Source organism: Homarus americanus, unplaced genomic scaffold, assembly GCF_018991925.1.
Source record: "Homarus americanus isolate GMGI-L3 unplaced genomic scaffold, GMGI_Hamer_2.0 scaffold31037, whole genome shotgun sequence".
In the NCBI taxonomy this organism is placed as follows: Eukaryota; Metazoa; Arthropoda; class Malacostraca; order Decapoda; family Nephropidae; genus Homarus; species Homarus americanus.
The window spans coordinates 5,538,882-5,555,683 of record NW_024722227.1 but is presented as its reverse complement, the minus strand read 5'-3'; the positions used below and the strand labels follow the sequence as shown (position 1 = coordinate 5,555,683).

Here is a 16,802-nt window from a genome sequence, read left to right as displayed (position 1 = left end):
GAGTATTATGGCCTGGATTTCTGTATACAAGTATGGAAACCCTACCTCCAGAAAGACCTAGCATCACTAGAAAAGGTGCAACACAGAGTGACTAAGATGATTCCAGAACTATGTCATCTCGATTATCCAAGTAGACCGAGGGCATACAAGACACAGTTAGGCAGATATCATGGAGTCATTTAAAATTGTGAAAGGGATAGAAAATGTTAACTGAGGCCTTTTTTTTTGTGATGTCACATTCCACCAGCACAAGGAAGCATAACTTCAACCTTGCAGAATGAACATAAGGAATTTCAGGTAAAGTTCTATTTACGGTATCCCAACCTACAGTAATTTGCATTAATTGTTACCGCCACAGTAGGATAAACTATAAGAGAGAGAGGGAAAGGGAGGGATAGAGAGAGAAAGGGAGACAGGAGAGTGACAGAGTGAGTGTTTACAACGAACTTTGCTGAGGTGTTAAATGTGAAACAGATGGCCCTCGCCTCGGGGACTAACTCGCTCCCTGTGAGGTTCAGAAGATAGTCTCTAGCCGTCCAGTGAGCTAACAACTCGGGGAGCTAATAAGTCTTACATTAGACCCGAAACACGTTTTGACTGAATAAAGAACAATCGAGTCCTACGTGCAAGGGTCTCATTATCCCACAGTCGCTCATCGGGCGGTTACATTAATGATGCTGGTATATTAAGACCACTCCCCAATTTTCGATGTAAATAAACTCGCATTAACAAAATTCGTCATCCCACCAAGTCAGTATAGGGAACGCATCACTCATTCCTTTTGTCAGCTGAGGCACCATCTACCCGAGCGCTACCTCGTGGCCATCTGGTGAGCTACAGTCCAGCCATTGTTTCTTCTTGGTTACATGTGTGTAAGAAATGAAGCTCAATGTTTATCGGTCATTATCATTGTTTTTGTTTGTTTTTTACATTACAGTGAGAGGACATCATTAAAATTCACATTGTACTGTTTTAGTGGCCGTGAAGTGCTTTTGCTCTCATCCCCCACCACAACAATGGGTGACCTGACATTGAATCAGAAGGTCAGTAATATGAGACCATTCATCCTCCCACCCCAACTCCACCGCAAATGAGAGAAGAGTTTATATTATACAATGGGTGGACCTGACATTGCATCAGGTCAGGTCACTAACATCAGACCCACTAATCCCCAACCACACCATTGCAAGTGTTAAATGATATAAAAAGTTATTACAGATACGTATTACGTTCAGGAGACTGGACAGTATACTCCTACTGTATGCTTAAAATGACAGTAGTAATACAGCTCCTTCCCGACTTATGACGGGGTTAGGGACCCAAATCCAGGTCATAAGTCGAAATGGTCATAAGTCGGAAATGCTTAAATAATACATAGAAAATCTAAAATGGGTGTCTCTCTTTCTTCTTAGCACCACAAAACACTAATTTTTAAGCTTGCCAGCCATTTTAAAGTGAATTACAAAAAAAAAAATTTGTCTGTGTACTGACTTTGGGACTCGAAAATACGTAATTTGACCAAATTTTGGTACTACTGAGGCAGGTCGTAAGTCGGGGAGGAGCTGTATATGGGTATACTCTGCAAACCGATGTCCCATTAACCGACGATTACACATAGGGGAAATACTCCGCAAGATTTGACAATTTGGGAAGGAGCGGCAGAGCTGTTTCGAATTTGGCGGGCAGTGGTGTGGTGCGAATTCTTGCCACGAGAGGGCCCTGCAATCTGACTCCGACTCATTCCCACCTCTCTGCACTTGTTTACTCTTACCATGTGCCTCTGACTTCGTGTTTTTTAATTGTTTCTGACTTTGTGTGTTAAGCAATCATGGCTAAGTGCCCAAGTAATAGTTCCTCTTGTGCTGCCCTTCTTAAGGGCAGCTTGATTTGATGTGATAAGGCATAATAAGAGTGGTGATGGACCAGCTAAGAGTGGTGGAGGCTTGAACTTGCCACCCTAGACTGTCTAAATACCATCCTCAACACAAGTAAATAACAGGATTAATTTATGCTTTACATTCCTTTTTTAATGTTTATTATGCTTGTTTTATTTGTCTGCTTTATTTTCTTGCTTGGCAGTGTGCATCACAGAGATACATCAAGGGTAGATGTGAGTTTTTGGAGTGTGGCCGGTGCCTAACTCCCTGAATTTGTTATACAGTATTCTCATGGGATTAAATGCTTCAATAACAGTTGATTCACTAACCAACGACTTTTCACGGTCCCTATATATGTCGGATATCGGGTGTGCCTGTACATTTTATTTATTTATAATACGTTGTATGTGTACATTGGTGTTTGCACAAATAAATACAGCACTTGTATCTGTCCGTATGAGATGCGTCACGTAGACTCGGGAAAACAGTGGAAAATTCCACTGACACACTGCTCCATTCATAAGGCACCTTGATTGACTGTATCATCGATTTTTTTTTTTAATATATTTATTAAACGAAACTTATAGATCAATTATTCAGGATTATTTTAGTAAAAAATTGGCGTTTCTAACTTAATTAGAGCTGATTTTATAGACTCCGGTACAGTGAGTTCTGCTATAACGCGTGTTTTGATAACGCGAATTTGCTCTAACGCGATTTATGAATTCGGAACAATATTTGTATAACGCGATCGCTTGTTTGCTATAACGCGATTTTTGCTTACTATTTCTCCAATTTTGTGGTATTAACTGTGAATATGGTAAAGAAGAATATCTCCAAAAAGCATTCTGATGATAGAATTCCCGGTGATTATCGTAAAAGAAAGGATATAACACTTGAAGAGAAGCTTGATGTTATCAACCTCAAAATCACCCTTCTCCCCCATCAAGTTACATTCATATTTTTTCAAGGTAAAGTGTTAAATTTACTGTATGATTTCATTATTAGATATGAATGTAACATTTATTTAGACTGTGCTATCCTTTGTGTTAGGCTAACTACTAAATTTTTTCGATTTCGAGTAATCTGCACCTAACCCTATTTTCTCCATAAGCCCTGTTATTTCTATTACGCGATTTTCTATAACACGATATTTTACAAGAACACAATTATCGCGTTATAGCAGAACTACCTGTACTGTATTATCATTTCTTACGTTTTTTCATAAAAGAATTGTCTCCATCATTAAATCATGTAGAAATGTTTTGTATGAGGATCATTTATTGAAACAGTCTTGTAGAGAATTTATTCAGGATCATTATGGTACAGTAGAACGTCGATGTAACACGAGATACGTTCCAAGAGAGCGCTTTAAATTGAATAATTGAATTCCCACTAAATCGATGTGTTGTGTCAATGGAATAATTTAGTTTGATAATTTTATTAACTAATAAATATGAGAAAAATATATGGCATAATGATATACAGGTACTCCTCGACTTACGACCACCCGGACATACGGCCGCCCAGTTTTACGAAAAAATTTTCAAATTACGTATTTTCGAGTCCCGACGTTAGTGATTGCGCTGTGTGTACTGACAAAATTTTCGTTTGTAATTCCCTTTAAAATGGCTGGCATGCTTAAAAGTGAGAGTTTTATGGTGCTGAGAAGAAAAAGAGACGCCCATTTTAGATTTTCTATGTATTATCATCGCATTTCGACTTACAACCTGGATTTGGGTCCCTAACCCCGTTGTAAGTCGAGGAGTGGCTGTATATGCAGCAAGCACTCCCTGCAGTCGAATTGAGAGTTGGACGGTATTGTTACTGCGGTATTGTTACTGCTGCCTCACGCCACTGGACGTTCCCCTGTGCCGATTGAGAGTCTACCCAGATGCACCTCAGCCCATCTCATACAATCAACAAAACATTGTTTTTTGTAGTATTATGCTGAAACAAACCCTCATAAATCAACACGGCTAAAATTGAGGGACGCAAAATGGTCTGTTTACTAGCGATCAAAAATATATTTTCACTCAACTTTAGTTAGGCAATTCATCCTCTGAAGCAGAGCCCAACTCGACCAGCTCATCATCCACAACACTGTCTAGTGGTGTGGCTATGGACGCATGTGACACGCAGGAAGCACTGGATGACGGCCGTGTCTGCCCAGATGTAGATGGGCCAGCTACCTCAGGAGCTGAAGGAATGGAAAACATTCATTAAATTATTGAATTTCTCCCACATAATTATTACATATCGTACACCCAAAATTTAATGTCTATTTTTCAAGCAATAAACACTCAGTTTCATTACACACTCACCTGATGAGGATAATGAACGTAAGAATGGGGTGATTTTTTTCTATTGCTGGGCCATAACCATCTGATCTAGCAGCTGAGAGTACGTAGATGCAGCCCGATTCAACTCCTCCACCACTTGCATACTGCATTCTATATCAGGGTCATGGTGCAGTGCAGACTGGGTGGCAGAAGTGATGTGCTGCATGAACTCCCTCAGCTTAGGAATTGTCAGTTCCTTCCTCGCTGATTGGGGCTTATCTGTTGCTTCCTCTTCTTCCTTGTGTTTCTTCGCCATCTCCAAGACTTCTTCAGAAGTGAGAAACTCCTCCATGCTGACAAGCAGTTTAGTCACATCCTCTTCTTGAAACCCTGAATCACCTCTCACTTCCTTAATGAGTTTCAGAATGTCTTTCACGTCCTCGCCTTCATCAAAGCCCTTGAGGCCACAGATTACGCCACACTCCATTTAGTTCGGTTTCTGGGACACTTTTCCACGCAGGTGTGATACTAGTTATGGCATCTTTGATGGTGTAGCTCTTCCAAAACGTTGCTGCAATCATAATGTTGTCCTTGTTCATAGCTTCAGCCATTTGCTTCATGGTAAACTTGAAATAATATCTCTTGAACAAGACAATATAACCTTGATCTAGTGGCTGAATAAGTGAAGTCACGTTCGGAGGGAAGAAGGTCAAGTTTACGTCCTTATTCACACTGCACAGGTGTTCGGAGTGGCAAGATGCCTTGTCCATGAGAACCAAGGCCTTGTTGCTAAGGTTTTTTTTTTTTTTTACATTTTGGATGAATGGGTTGGCATGGCTGATGTACAGTGAGTTCTGCTATAACGCGTGTTTTGACAACGCGAATTGGCTCTAACGCGATTGATGAATAGAGGAACAATATTTGTAAAACGCGAACGCGTTTGCTCTAACGCGATTCCACTCGAACGGTTGTTGTGGCTTGGCGTGGGGTTATGCAGTGTTTACAGTTCACGTTCGACATCACATGTTCAATTGATTTGTGTGTTTTGTTTGTGAAGAATTGCAGAAATAATTTATGTAATATTTATGTATACAGTATACCTGTACAGTACAGCATATGTAAATTGTAAAATTTTAAATAAGAGAGAAAAACAAAATACGTAGCGTTTTAGACCTGCGCGCTGTGTTTACATCACACGTTCAGTCTGAAACACGTGTGAAGTTTTTAAGCGTCCTCAGTGATTTCTGACTATTGTTTCTCCAATTTTGTGACTATGGAAAAGAAGAATATCTCCGGGAAGCGTTCTGGTGATCGTAAAAGAAAGGCTATAACACTTGAAGAAAAGCTTGATGTTGTCAATCGTTTTGAAAATAAAGAAAGAACATGTGATATTGTGCGTGCAACGGGAATAAAGGAATCTACTTTACGCACCATTAGAGACAATGCAGCAAAAATTAAAGCAAGCTGTATGCTGGAAAAACCTTGAGTGCTAGCAAAAGTGTGAGATCACGGCCAAAGGAACTTGAGGAGATGGAATGGCTTCTTAGTGTTTGGATAGAAGATCAAACGAAAAGGCGATCTGGGACTAGCTTCCTCACCATTAAAGAGAAAGCCTTATCAATATATGAGGACCTAAAGAAAACTGCACCTGATGATGATGATACTGATGATGACAACTGTCAACTCCTGTCTGCATGACTCTTCAACACCACCCTTCTCCCCCATCAAGTTATATTCATATTTTTTCAAGGTAAAGTGTAACATTTACTGTATGATTTCATTATTAGATATGAATGTAACATTTATTTAGACTGCTTACCTTTGTGTTAGGCTAACTACGAAATTTTTTTCAATTTCGAGTAATCTGCACCTAACCCTATTTTCTCCATAAGCCCTGTTATTTCTATTACGCGAATTTCTATAACACGATGTTTTACAAGAACAAAACTATCGCGTTATAGCAGAACTGACTGTACCACTCATCGAAAATATCAGAAGTCATCCACGCCTTCTTGTTTGGAAGTATAGGGATGAGTACATTTTTGAAGGCACGAGGTCTAGCCGAGTGGTGGATGATGAGTGGCTTCATTTGCGCTGTGCCTGATGCGTTGGCCATGAGGAGAATCGTCAGTCTGTCCTTGAACCCTGGTGCCTTTTCTTCACTATTCATTAGATAAGTTTTCTTTGGCATTCTTTTCCAATACTGCCCAGTTTCATCACAGTTCCACACTTGGCAAAGAGAATAACCATTTTTTCCACTATATACTTTAGAACTTTCTTCATATCCTCAACCGCCTCCGTGTCGGCAGATGCAGCTTCACCTGAAAGCGTCACATTCCGCAGCCCCATCCTTTTGATAAATTTGTACAGCCAGCCTGTATTTGCTGTGAACTTGCTGTCTTTGATGGACTTCCCTTCCTTTTTAAGTATCCGAGACTATTTCGTAGGCTTGGTTTTACATCATGGGGCCAGTGAGAGGAAATTTTCAGCGCTGCATGTCTTCTTCTCATAACTTAGTGCATCTTCCATCTCAACATACACAACAGACTTCAGGTAGAGTTTACCCTTGGAAACATCTGGTGAAGCATAGGCTGCTCTAATTTTTTTCTCGCTGAGCTTGATAGTGCGGACAGAGCTCTCCGACAGTCCAAATTGGCGCCCCACACTTGAAGCACCACTTACACGCTGCAGTGCTTCCAGCACCTTGTTTTTCTGCTCCAGTGTAATTGCTTGCCTTGATTTCTTGGTCTTTGGGATAGTTAATGATGTAGTAGCTGGCCTCTTGGGCATAGTCGCGATGGTTGATGCATGTGGTAGAAGGAGATAGTGTCCTACACTATGTCCGTTCAGGAGAGCGTCAGTGCGAGAGCTGAGGATGCGGGAGGGTGGCGGGCAGCCTTGTAGCGTGTCCAGAGAGGTGTCTGGCAGGAAACATTAAGCGCAAAACTTAAAATAGTGTGTATTTCCATATGACACGCCAGCTTTAACTCGCGTAAAATAGGAAAGATTCGCTTTAAATTGATACGGTGTCCTTAATTGTGGGTGTCGCTTTAAATCAGTAATTTTATATCGATTTGCTTTAAATTGACATTCTACTGTATCAAATTCATCTCTCTAGCACAATTAGAACAGATGCTGTTTGCTAGGGTTCCAAGGTGGCGGAGTAAGGGAGGGACAGACAGACACGACCCCCCCATTACTACATTGTTGGGGGGCAAGAGTTGCATCTTTCTCTCCCTCCCACACACTGCTACCTCCCACTCATTTCTCTAACACAATTAGAGCAGATGTTGTGAATAAAAGTTTATACACTTTTTTGTTAACCATAAATATATTTCCTACTTAGTTTTTGTTCAAGACTGTTCGTCATGAACCCACTAATCCTCCCTCCTGACAATGGGTGACCTGACATTGCAGGAGACCACTAATCTTCCACCACACCTCCACCTGATATTGATCAGGTCAGGTCAGTAACATGCGACCCACTAATCCCCTCCCACACCTCCATCACAACATTTCTTACATGTTTTTTTGTTTGTTTGTTTTTCTTAAAAGAATTGAGTCCCCATCATTATTATCCTGTGTTTGTGACTGAAGTGAGTAGTGTAACTTTGAAAATGTTTGGGAAGGCACCTAGGAAAATCATGTCTCTGGAGGTGAAGCAGTATAAGACTCCCCAGAGGCTGTTTGGGAGTCAGAGTGACGTCTCCACATTCAAGAGTCCTCTTAGCCTCGAAGGGGACATGTAATGATGACCAGGCTTGTTCTTAATTATGTGGTGAGTGTTGTAGCGCTAATAGTAGTCTAGGATTGACAATATTTCAACTTAAGATTGAGTTTTCAGAAACCTAAAACTCATCCCAAATAGAGGCTTACCTGTACTACTTCACACTGAGGGTTGTGTACCTATGGAACAATCTACCATAAGCTGTGAATTTGTAAAATAACATACAGCTTTTGTTTCTCTAATTATTTGGTGACTAAACCTCTCGGATGTTTTCAATATATGATTTTTATTGTTATTTCACAAATATACCCTTATTCATCAACAGCTACAGTACAAATTGCACCTATATGCCAGAGGCAAACTGTGTGGGATTTGGGAACAGTATTCATAATGTCTGCTTACACATCTTATTTGCAAAAATTCCTCAATCTCACAATACAGTAACTAGTGTTTGATATTAAGGTGAAATTGCAATAGCCGTGACTAATAAAAAAAATTAAACGAGTTAAAAATTTAATATTCTGGTACAGTATACTATCTTATATGTGTGTGCATGTACTTTGTATAAGACACTCATCCACACACTGATAAACATAGTAAAATGATAGACATTACATTATATACATTATCTTCCCCAGCAAGTTTTGACCAATATTTCTAAATAAATATTGGTAGGCAGTACTAGACACATTTAGAAGATATACACAACTTATCTACATTATTATTATTAGGTAGGCACGTGACTTTTGAGTCTGAGATATTCCTTGTAAAAATATACAGAATAATATTTACAGAAGCAAGATATGTTGGGAAAAAGTCCATATTCATTTTGAAATTAAAGGACATGCCAGGAAACCATGATAGCAAGAAACCGAAGAAGTGAACTTGGCCTATAATATCTAAATTTCCTACAAGTAGGTTTTCCAAGGAACTGGAGTATAATATCAAACAAAACTAGAATTTGAACACAAAAAATAATTAATGGAACTAAGTACTAAAAGGTAAATACTAGTGTGTATTAGTATACTAAACTGTAGTCCTAAGCAACCACATTCAACATTTGAAAGGAATTATTTATTTTCTTCCTTCAATATGAGGGAGTAACACATCTAAAGTGTCCTGTATAACGGGTTGATTTAAAGATGTTTTATGTTGCAACTGAGCTTTCATGCTTTACGAACACAAAACATTTACTGTACATTAAATGTCAGAGCAATGTTCCATTTCAGGTTGTGTTAAATTTGGCAGAGATTCATGATTATGCCCTCCATTAAATTTCTCTGGGAATGAAACTTATGGGTATTTGTCTGAAATACCGTAAACAAACTTGAATATGCGGTTTGGATTCTCAAGGGGAAAATCTTGCAACAGAAAATATAACGATCTATTATTTTATTTATTTTAATTTTTTCCTGAAATATCTAAGTTTTATTTTGTGTACTCCATATAGACAAGTATAATTAGATGTCTTATGTTTGGATGCTATAGTCATATACTGTACAGTACTTATAAAAATTAGTGTACAGTAGGTTGGTTTTAGGGAATTTATTGCTCCGCCTAGAGTTTTTAGGCTGCATATTAATCCTTTTGCTGCAGAAAGCACTCCTGTGCACTTGACAAAATAGCTCCCTTGTCTGCACAAACTGCATTTTTGAAAAGTCCACCAAAAACTGTATTAAACAGGCTGCACTGTTCCACAGCTTATGGAAAACATTTTACATGTAAAATTATTTATATTAATGCTATTATTTTGTTACAATGCAAAAATTTGGTGTTTGGAATACTTTTGGCACCATTGAGTCTCATAGGTCAGAATATATTCACATCTCAACAATTATAAAATATGAAATTATTGATATTACTTTATAATAGACAAACTTTCCTGATAATTAATGTACAGTATTCAAACAAATTTTGTGTCGGGCATGAAAGCCAAAGACCTCTTTCACACGACCATTTTTCTGTCAAACAACTTGGAAATCAATGGACACCCGTGTGAAAGGTTCCATTGAACTCTAGTGATGTCACATGACAAAAAAATTCTTATTTGAAAGAGGCTTTAAGGTTTTTTACAAGAAAAGTCATTAAAAGGTTCATATGAACACTCATTTAATGATGGCAAAGTGATACTTATTGGGAACCAACCTTGAAACTTTATGATACAGTGAAAGGGTTAATGAGCTCATGGGCTCCCTTTTGTTTTTTGTGAAGTTTTGTCTTTCATGCTAAATGTCATGGTCAGTACAGTTCTTGGTCATTACTATGAAAAAGTGATGTGCAATAACTCGCAATATTCTGTGAGGGGGAGCAGAAATTATGTGAATACACACTTGCACAAGGATCCCAGGAATGTAACCTCCAAGTACTCTGACACCCTACTGTATTGTATAAGAGAATCTTGTCACTTGTCACGTGATCTTTTTTGTAGTATTTTTTCTTCCTATTCTCAGATCCTTGACTTTGTAATATTTTGAGCACTAGTAAATTCTTTAGAAGTACTGGTGCTTTTGAGAAACAAAAGATCAGCTATTATTATATTCTCTGTAAATGTCAATTTTCTTCTAATCAACAAAATATTAACCAACCTATTTTTACTCTTCATTACTAACAATTAAAATAACCATTGCCTGACTTATATATATTTCTTTGTTACTAATGTCAGCATATTATCTAATGTGGCTTGGGAATATGGCCATCCACATAAAAGTTGCGTGTAGCTTGGGGTAATGTGAGTGTCATGCCATCATGTTCTTTGGTCAGGATAATCTGGCAACCTGAAAAGTACAGTTTTAAGAATCACAAAATATAATTGTTATGGTACTGTGGTGGCATGGAAATTTGAATAAGGTTTTGTACTCATTAAAATATGTGTGAAATAAATGGAAGTAGTTATAAAAGAAGCCATTGGAAAGAGGGCTAGGATGACCTAAGAAAAATGTTCATGAGAGGGGTACAGAGATCAATGTCTGGAGATGTGCCAAGACTGCACTGTCTAGATAAGATCTTTTATGATACAAAGATGTACAAATTCAACTCAAGTAGGATTAAGGCAATTTATTCATTTCTTACCAAGCCTTGAATTATTCTTCAAAAAGACTGCCAAGTCAAGCATATCTTCCTCCTCTTCAAGTGGTTCAGGCAATGTATCACAGTAGTCCTCATCAACATACACATGACAGGTACTACATGCTAGAGAAGCTTCACATGCACCTGTTGAAAAACAAGGAGGATAGTACAGAAGAAATTTTTTATATAAGGAAAATATTCAGATTATATACTGTATGTACTGTAATATGTATTCCTCCCACAGAGAAACATAAGATTTTTGCTATATCTTTCTTTCTCTTCAGGAACATACAGCTAAGAATTATTTCTCCTTCTCTTAACATTACATTAAAATCTTTGTCATGCATTTAGGTCACCTGTTTATGTATAGACCTAATTAGGTTATCATACGTAAAGTTTAAAAATAAAGTAAAAACTGGGCACTGTAAAACCCCATCTCGCTGAGAACTGTACAATATGAGGCCTAGCACTTTGCTCCATTACAACAAATTAAGGCAGCAGATGAATACATTTTCTCTTTACAGAGATTGCAACTAGGAAGTTAGTTAACATTTGGGTTAGTCCAAGTCTCCAAGTTAAAGTTTCCTTGAATCCATACTCGCAGGCCTTGGCAAGATTTGTAACAAAGTCATTCTGAACTGACTGCAGATTATAAATATTTATTTAACCAAGATGAGAGATAGAGCCCTATTGCCAGGTATATATTGTATATGTTGGGCTCAGAAACCGAAAACCGACCTGACCCAATCCAAACTTACCTAACCTAATCTATAGCAAAATTTCGCTTTTGGTTGCTGAGCCCAAAATATATATAAATTCAAGTGCAAATTGTAAGGCCAAGCTATTACTATGGAAGTCACGAAAACCCATAGCCATGGGAAAAATTTCAGCATTACATGACGACCACTAACAGAAATCCTCAAGGATTATTTATTACCAATCAAAACCTTGCACAGTGAATGCAGAAGATTATTTCCTCTTTGAAGATTCTCAACCACTGAAAATATTAACCAACAGTGTGGCACTCTATACCAAACCATGAGAAAATAAAGAACAATAAAGTAAAAGTACAACATTCATTCATTCTTGAATGATCCACTGAAAGATACTGGTAGTATACTGCCCTGCCTTGCTAGACTGGGAGACACTTGTTATTTTGGCAACTCATTAGGAACAGCGGGGGCAGGAGTATGAACTTGCTTTTATATTTGAAAGGGATCAAATCATGTGAGATACATATAAATTTCAGCTAATGTCCTGAAGCCTCACTGACCTTTCAGTCAATAATGGATCAAATGGAACAATCTTTGGCCCTTGTACAGCTAGATAAGAGCTGCTGCTTGCATCAGACACATAATTTTACCTTGGCCATCTGCATATACAGTACTGTATCTTGCTGTTGACTTGTGAAGACCCTCTGGCAAGAAGTGGGCTCTGCCAGGGGAATGTTTAATGGTATGGATCTTACAGGTCACTTGTTGCTGACTCATTGATCATAATATATTTGACACTTATCATTGACTAAATTTTTTTAAATGAACCTTCATGATTCCATATAATATAGTATATAAAAAATGCAAACGACACACACAAAAATAAATGGCATTACTTACCTTCCAATTCAATTTCATAGCGGTGTGCAAGATATAAGACGTTATCGCCTATCTTCCCTCGTACAGGGATCTTTTTACCACTTCGATCTATATATGTTATGTTAACCCTGAAAATGCGAGCATATGATTGAGGTTATATTTTTAAGAAAGTATATACTGTACAGTATAACATACAATACATACACAGGTGTCAAGAAAATTAAAACATACCAATAACACTGAGAAACTTTAACCATTACTGTATAGTACACGGTTCAAAACCACAAAACGAATTACAGTAGGTGCTATTATTTTTTACTAGTGTACAGTAAAGGTACAATTACCTGAATTACAAATATTTTAACTAAATATACCAATTATCTGAGTTTTTTTTACATATAGTACTGTATTTTGTAGCAGAATGATACAAAATCTCGGAGACTTGATAAAAACAGCCCAAAAACATTTAAGAGTGGAGGATTGTAGTTACCAACCCTCAGATATGGGAATGGTATTCTGATTGAGTGGTTGATGTTAGGGTAGATTAAATTTAGTTCATCGGAAGTAAGAAAATTTTTAAAAATACATTCCATTGTTACTGTGTTTTGCCATTTAAGCCATCAATTTACAGTGCAGTTTTTGCAAAATTAACCAATCTCGTTTGGACATACTGATATACAGTACAGTACAGATCTGTATGCATTACTACAGTACAGTGAATACCCTGTATTAACATAAATCTAAATAAATAATAGGAAATGAAAATGAAAGCTCGATTTGAAAGTCGCATTTTAAAACCATGTCAGGATTGACAAATCTATACAGTATATACCCTGTATTCAGGAAATTTTGAGGTTGTAACTCCATGGTTCTGGGCCTCAACTAGTGCTGGGATCTTAAACCAAAAAATTTGATTATCAAATCATCCTTCATAATTATCAGGGAACACTTACAGGAAAAACAGATAGTAACTGAAAGAACAGTGTGTTATACATAAAAAATGAAAAAAAAGTCTTGCTACAGATATTTGAGAAGTTGTTACACTGTATGTCCTATGTTATATGAGGGCATTAGTATAAAAGATCAAGATATATACTGTATAGACACACTTGCTTGATCATTTTCTTCTACTTACACCTCATCTTCTGATTTTGGATCTTGCCATTCATAATCTCCATGCTGGAGAGCTAAAGAGAGAGTGAGAAAAAAGAATAAGTACATAATAAAAATTAATTAAATGATAGCTAAAGGTAGTAATACTGTATATAGGTATACAAGCATCTATGAAGGCACCTTTTGATTTATGCATGTTTGTTTTATGGCATTTTCAGAATAATGCAAGCTGTCCATTTACCTTTTTTTTTTAATTTACTTGGGCTTATGTTTGGAATAACATGACCATCAACAAACATCATCGGGCTGGCAGCATGGTAGTGTGGCATTGCCAGGGCCGTACGAGAGCCATGTGTGTGCATGGCTTAGGTTAGGAGTTCTCGGTGCGTGGATACAGTCTACAGTCCCAGAGTGCTACAGTATTTTGTGCTACTGTATATTGCACTTGTTTTGCCCCTTGCATCATGCCACCAAAGCATTCTCTAAGTTCTCCTGGTACCAGTGGTCCTAAGAAATATAAGGCCATCACCACTGAGATTATGATGGACGTGCTCAAACGTTATGAGAGATGAACCAATAGCTGATATTACGCACTAGCAAGCAATTCAGGAACAACATTAAATGTAAGTGTTGGAATTAAGTTTGTTATTTTTTGCCTTTAATTACGGTACGTACTAGAATTCATTGTACAGTATGTGTATTATAGTACTTTATATTTCCGGGAACATGTGTATTGTAGTTTTTCACTAGTATAATACCGAGTACAGTACTAGCTTATTAATACAGTGACCCCTCCGTTAACGAACTCAATCCGTTCCAGAAGGTCGTTTGTTAACCGAAAAGTTCGTTAACCGAAACCATTGTTTCAATGGGTTTTTGGGTAATTGGTTCCAGCTCACCGAAAATTTCCTAAATTCAACAAAAATGGTAGAAAAGTTCACTTACTTTGAGGTGTGTATGTAGAAAGCTCCTGGATGATGATGATGATGATGATGATGATGATGGGATTTAGAATGGGGGTGGAGGAGAAGGAAGAAGAGAAGGCACTGGAGGGAAGAGAAGTCACCCCATGGTGCCATTTCACCCATAAAATTTTAGCTCTTGGTGTAATTCAAGATTATTTTTTAAATCAACACTGCACTGCATTATATATTGTCAATATGTAAAATATATTTCAAAATGACCAATAATTTGCTTGGAAACACAGAAAAAAAGCGTTTAGTTGAAGAGAGTCTCAAGCAAGATGTTACCTCCAGTGAAAACAGAGAGAGACTAACTCCTGTTTGCTGTGTTAAGAGGCTGGATGCCGCGCATTAAACTAGTCACTTTACCTTCAATTATGTTCAATAATTGTTAAAATGACTAAAAATTGAATATTAAACTTTAAAATTATTGAATAGTATAAACTTCTTGATATTTACTAAAATAGGGAATTTAAGCCCTAGAACCGATTAATGTATTGGCGGACTGATACTAAAGCTGGTTGCCCGGTCAGTGCAAGCGAAAACATGTTGAGGTCGGTTCGTAAGAACTTCGTTAACCGAATTTTTTTTCGTTAACCGAATTGAAGATCCTTATGGAATGCAGTTCGTTAATCGAAATTACGTTAACCGAGGTGTTCGTTAAACGAGGGGTCACTGTACAGCTAATAACAAAACCTGACTGACTTTTGATATTGGGTTTTTATTGTGTAAATCATCGAGTTAAATACAAATATGACCTTCATTGCAGTCAGAAATGAGCAGTAGTTGAGATATTGAAAAAAACGTGGAAGGTCAAACAATGTTAAAACAAAAAACTAACCTAACCCCCTATGTATAAGAAACTTACCTAAAGTAAGAGATACGGGAGGATAGAGTGATGCGACATGAATGAGGAAGTGGTGTCTTTGTCAGTGTCCGTCTCTACCACAGTAGCGATCTACACGGTACTAACACACTGAATTACATCTTGGACACTTTACAGATGAAACAAGTATACACCATGAGCCCTAAAAATGACAATGGCTGCTGCTGCTTCATTGTCCAAAATGTGCTGAATAATGCAGCAGCCAGCCAATGTACATCCATCTCACATAGACACCATCTTCCACTGGGAGAGAATGGAGACTAGTACTGATTAGCGCACACGTATTAAATTGGCACTCGCGTCTCATCACATCAACACTCGCGCTGATTGCCTAAATATAAAATAAAATTTAAAATAACTCAAAAACTATAAATTTCCGACGGAAACGTTAAATAATTTTTTTTTCTCTATCTCCACATACATGATTCAATATTCAGTTAGGTGGTGGCAACTACTAAATATTAACCTGTTTGATTTATAAGAAAGAAATCATCACGTAAATCATGGTGTATATTATACTTAAACTACAGATATCTTTCTAGAAGATCCTAAACATTAGTTCATAACCAATGCACATAAATATTTAACAAATAGATTGAAACTACAGTACAGGTAAATGGCCTAACATAATCTCATCTTGTAGCACCATTTTCACTTGGTTGCAAAATGCACTGAAATACTAATTTAAGGCAAAAAATATAATATTAAACTTTTCTTGAAACTTCACTCAAGTGATTTGATAATGCCATATCTTCATCAATAGCTTGGAACAATACTCGATATTGTTTGTCAAATTTGAAGCTCAATACTGTACTGTACATAGCAAAAAGCCAGTACTGTACATGTACTTTTCAACGTGACCAACAGGCCGATCACTGAGGAAGTGGATAAAGTAAAGTAAAATCCTATTAGCACTGACCTGTTGTAGTCATAATACATCTAAGCAAAGGTTTCTTTTGAACTTGGTGAAGGACTTTGTAACTTCTGTTTGTAGTATAGTCATGGGTAATATTTCTCAAGATGTACCAACTGTTACGGAGCCACACACGGCCAGCCATCGCCTATACTAGTGCCTGGTGGTGGAGGGAAGGCATGGGCTCCATCACTGTTTACCGACTCACTTGGCTGTGTTGTGTAATCCACCTCTCGTTCTACATCATTCAATCCAAATCCAGATAGTTAATGAATTGTTTGTACATTTTTACATTTTTCTGGTCGAACTTTCACAGATGAAACCTTGAATTTTTATTTTATAAAACTATAGGTGATTTATTATGACTCGTGAGATGTAAAGGTA

The 16,802-nt window shown here is 37.5% G+C and overlaps 1 protein-coding gene across 2 annotated transcripts; it reads right to left on the bottom strand.

Annotated features, from left to right (window-relative positions):
• Window positions 1-8,385: 8,385 nt before the first annotated feature.
• LOC121862331 (adrenodoxin-like protein 1, mitochondrial) lies at window positions 8,386-16,784 on the bottom strand. Of its 2 annotated transcripts, XM_042360527.1 has the most exons (6): window positions 16,425-16,559; window positions 13,899-14,164; window positions 13,680-13,731; window positions 12,566-12,672; window positions 10,956-11,096; window positions 8,386-10,660 (listed from the first exon to the last, which is right to left on the bottom strand). In XM_042360527.1, exons 2-6 carry the CDS (start codon window positions 14,017-14,019, stop codon window positions 10,557-10,559), a joined length of 525 nt encoding a protein of 174 aa, XP_042216461.1. In that variant the 5' UTR covers window positions 14,020-14,164; window positions 16,425-16,559; the 3' UTR covers window positions 8,386-10,556. The 2 variants fall into 2 exon arrangements, with proteins under 2 accessions (XP_042216461.1, XP_042216460.1); XM_042360526.1 differs by lacking the exon at window positions 13,899-14,164 and having other exon boundaries at window positions 16,425-16,784.
• Between the last annotated feature and the right edge of the window lie 18 nt (window positions 16,785-16,802).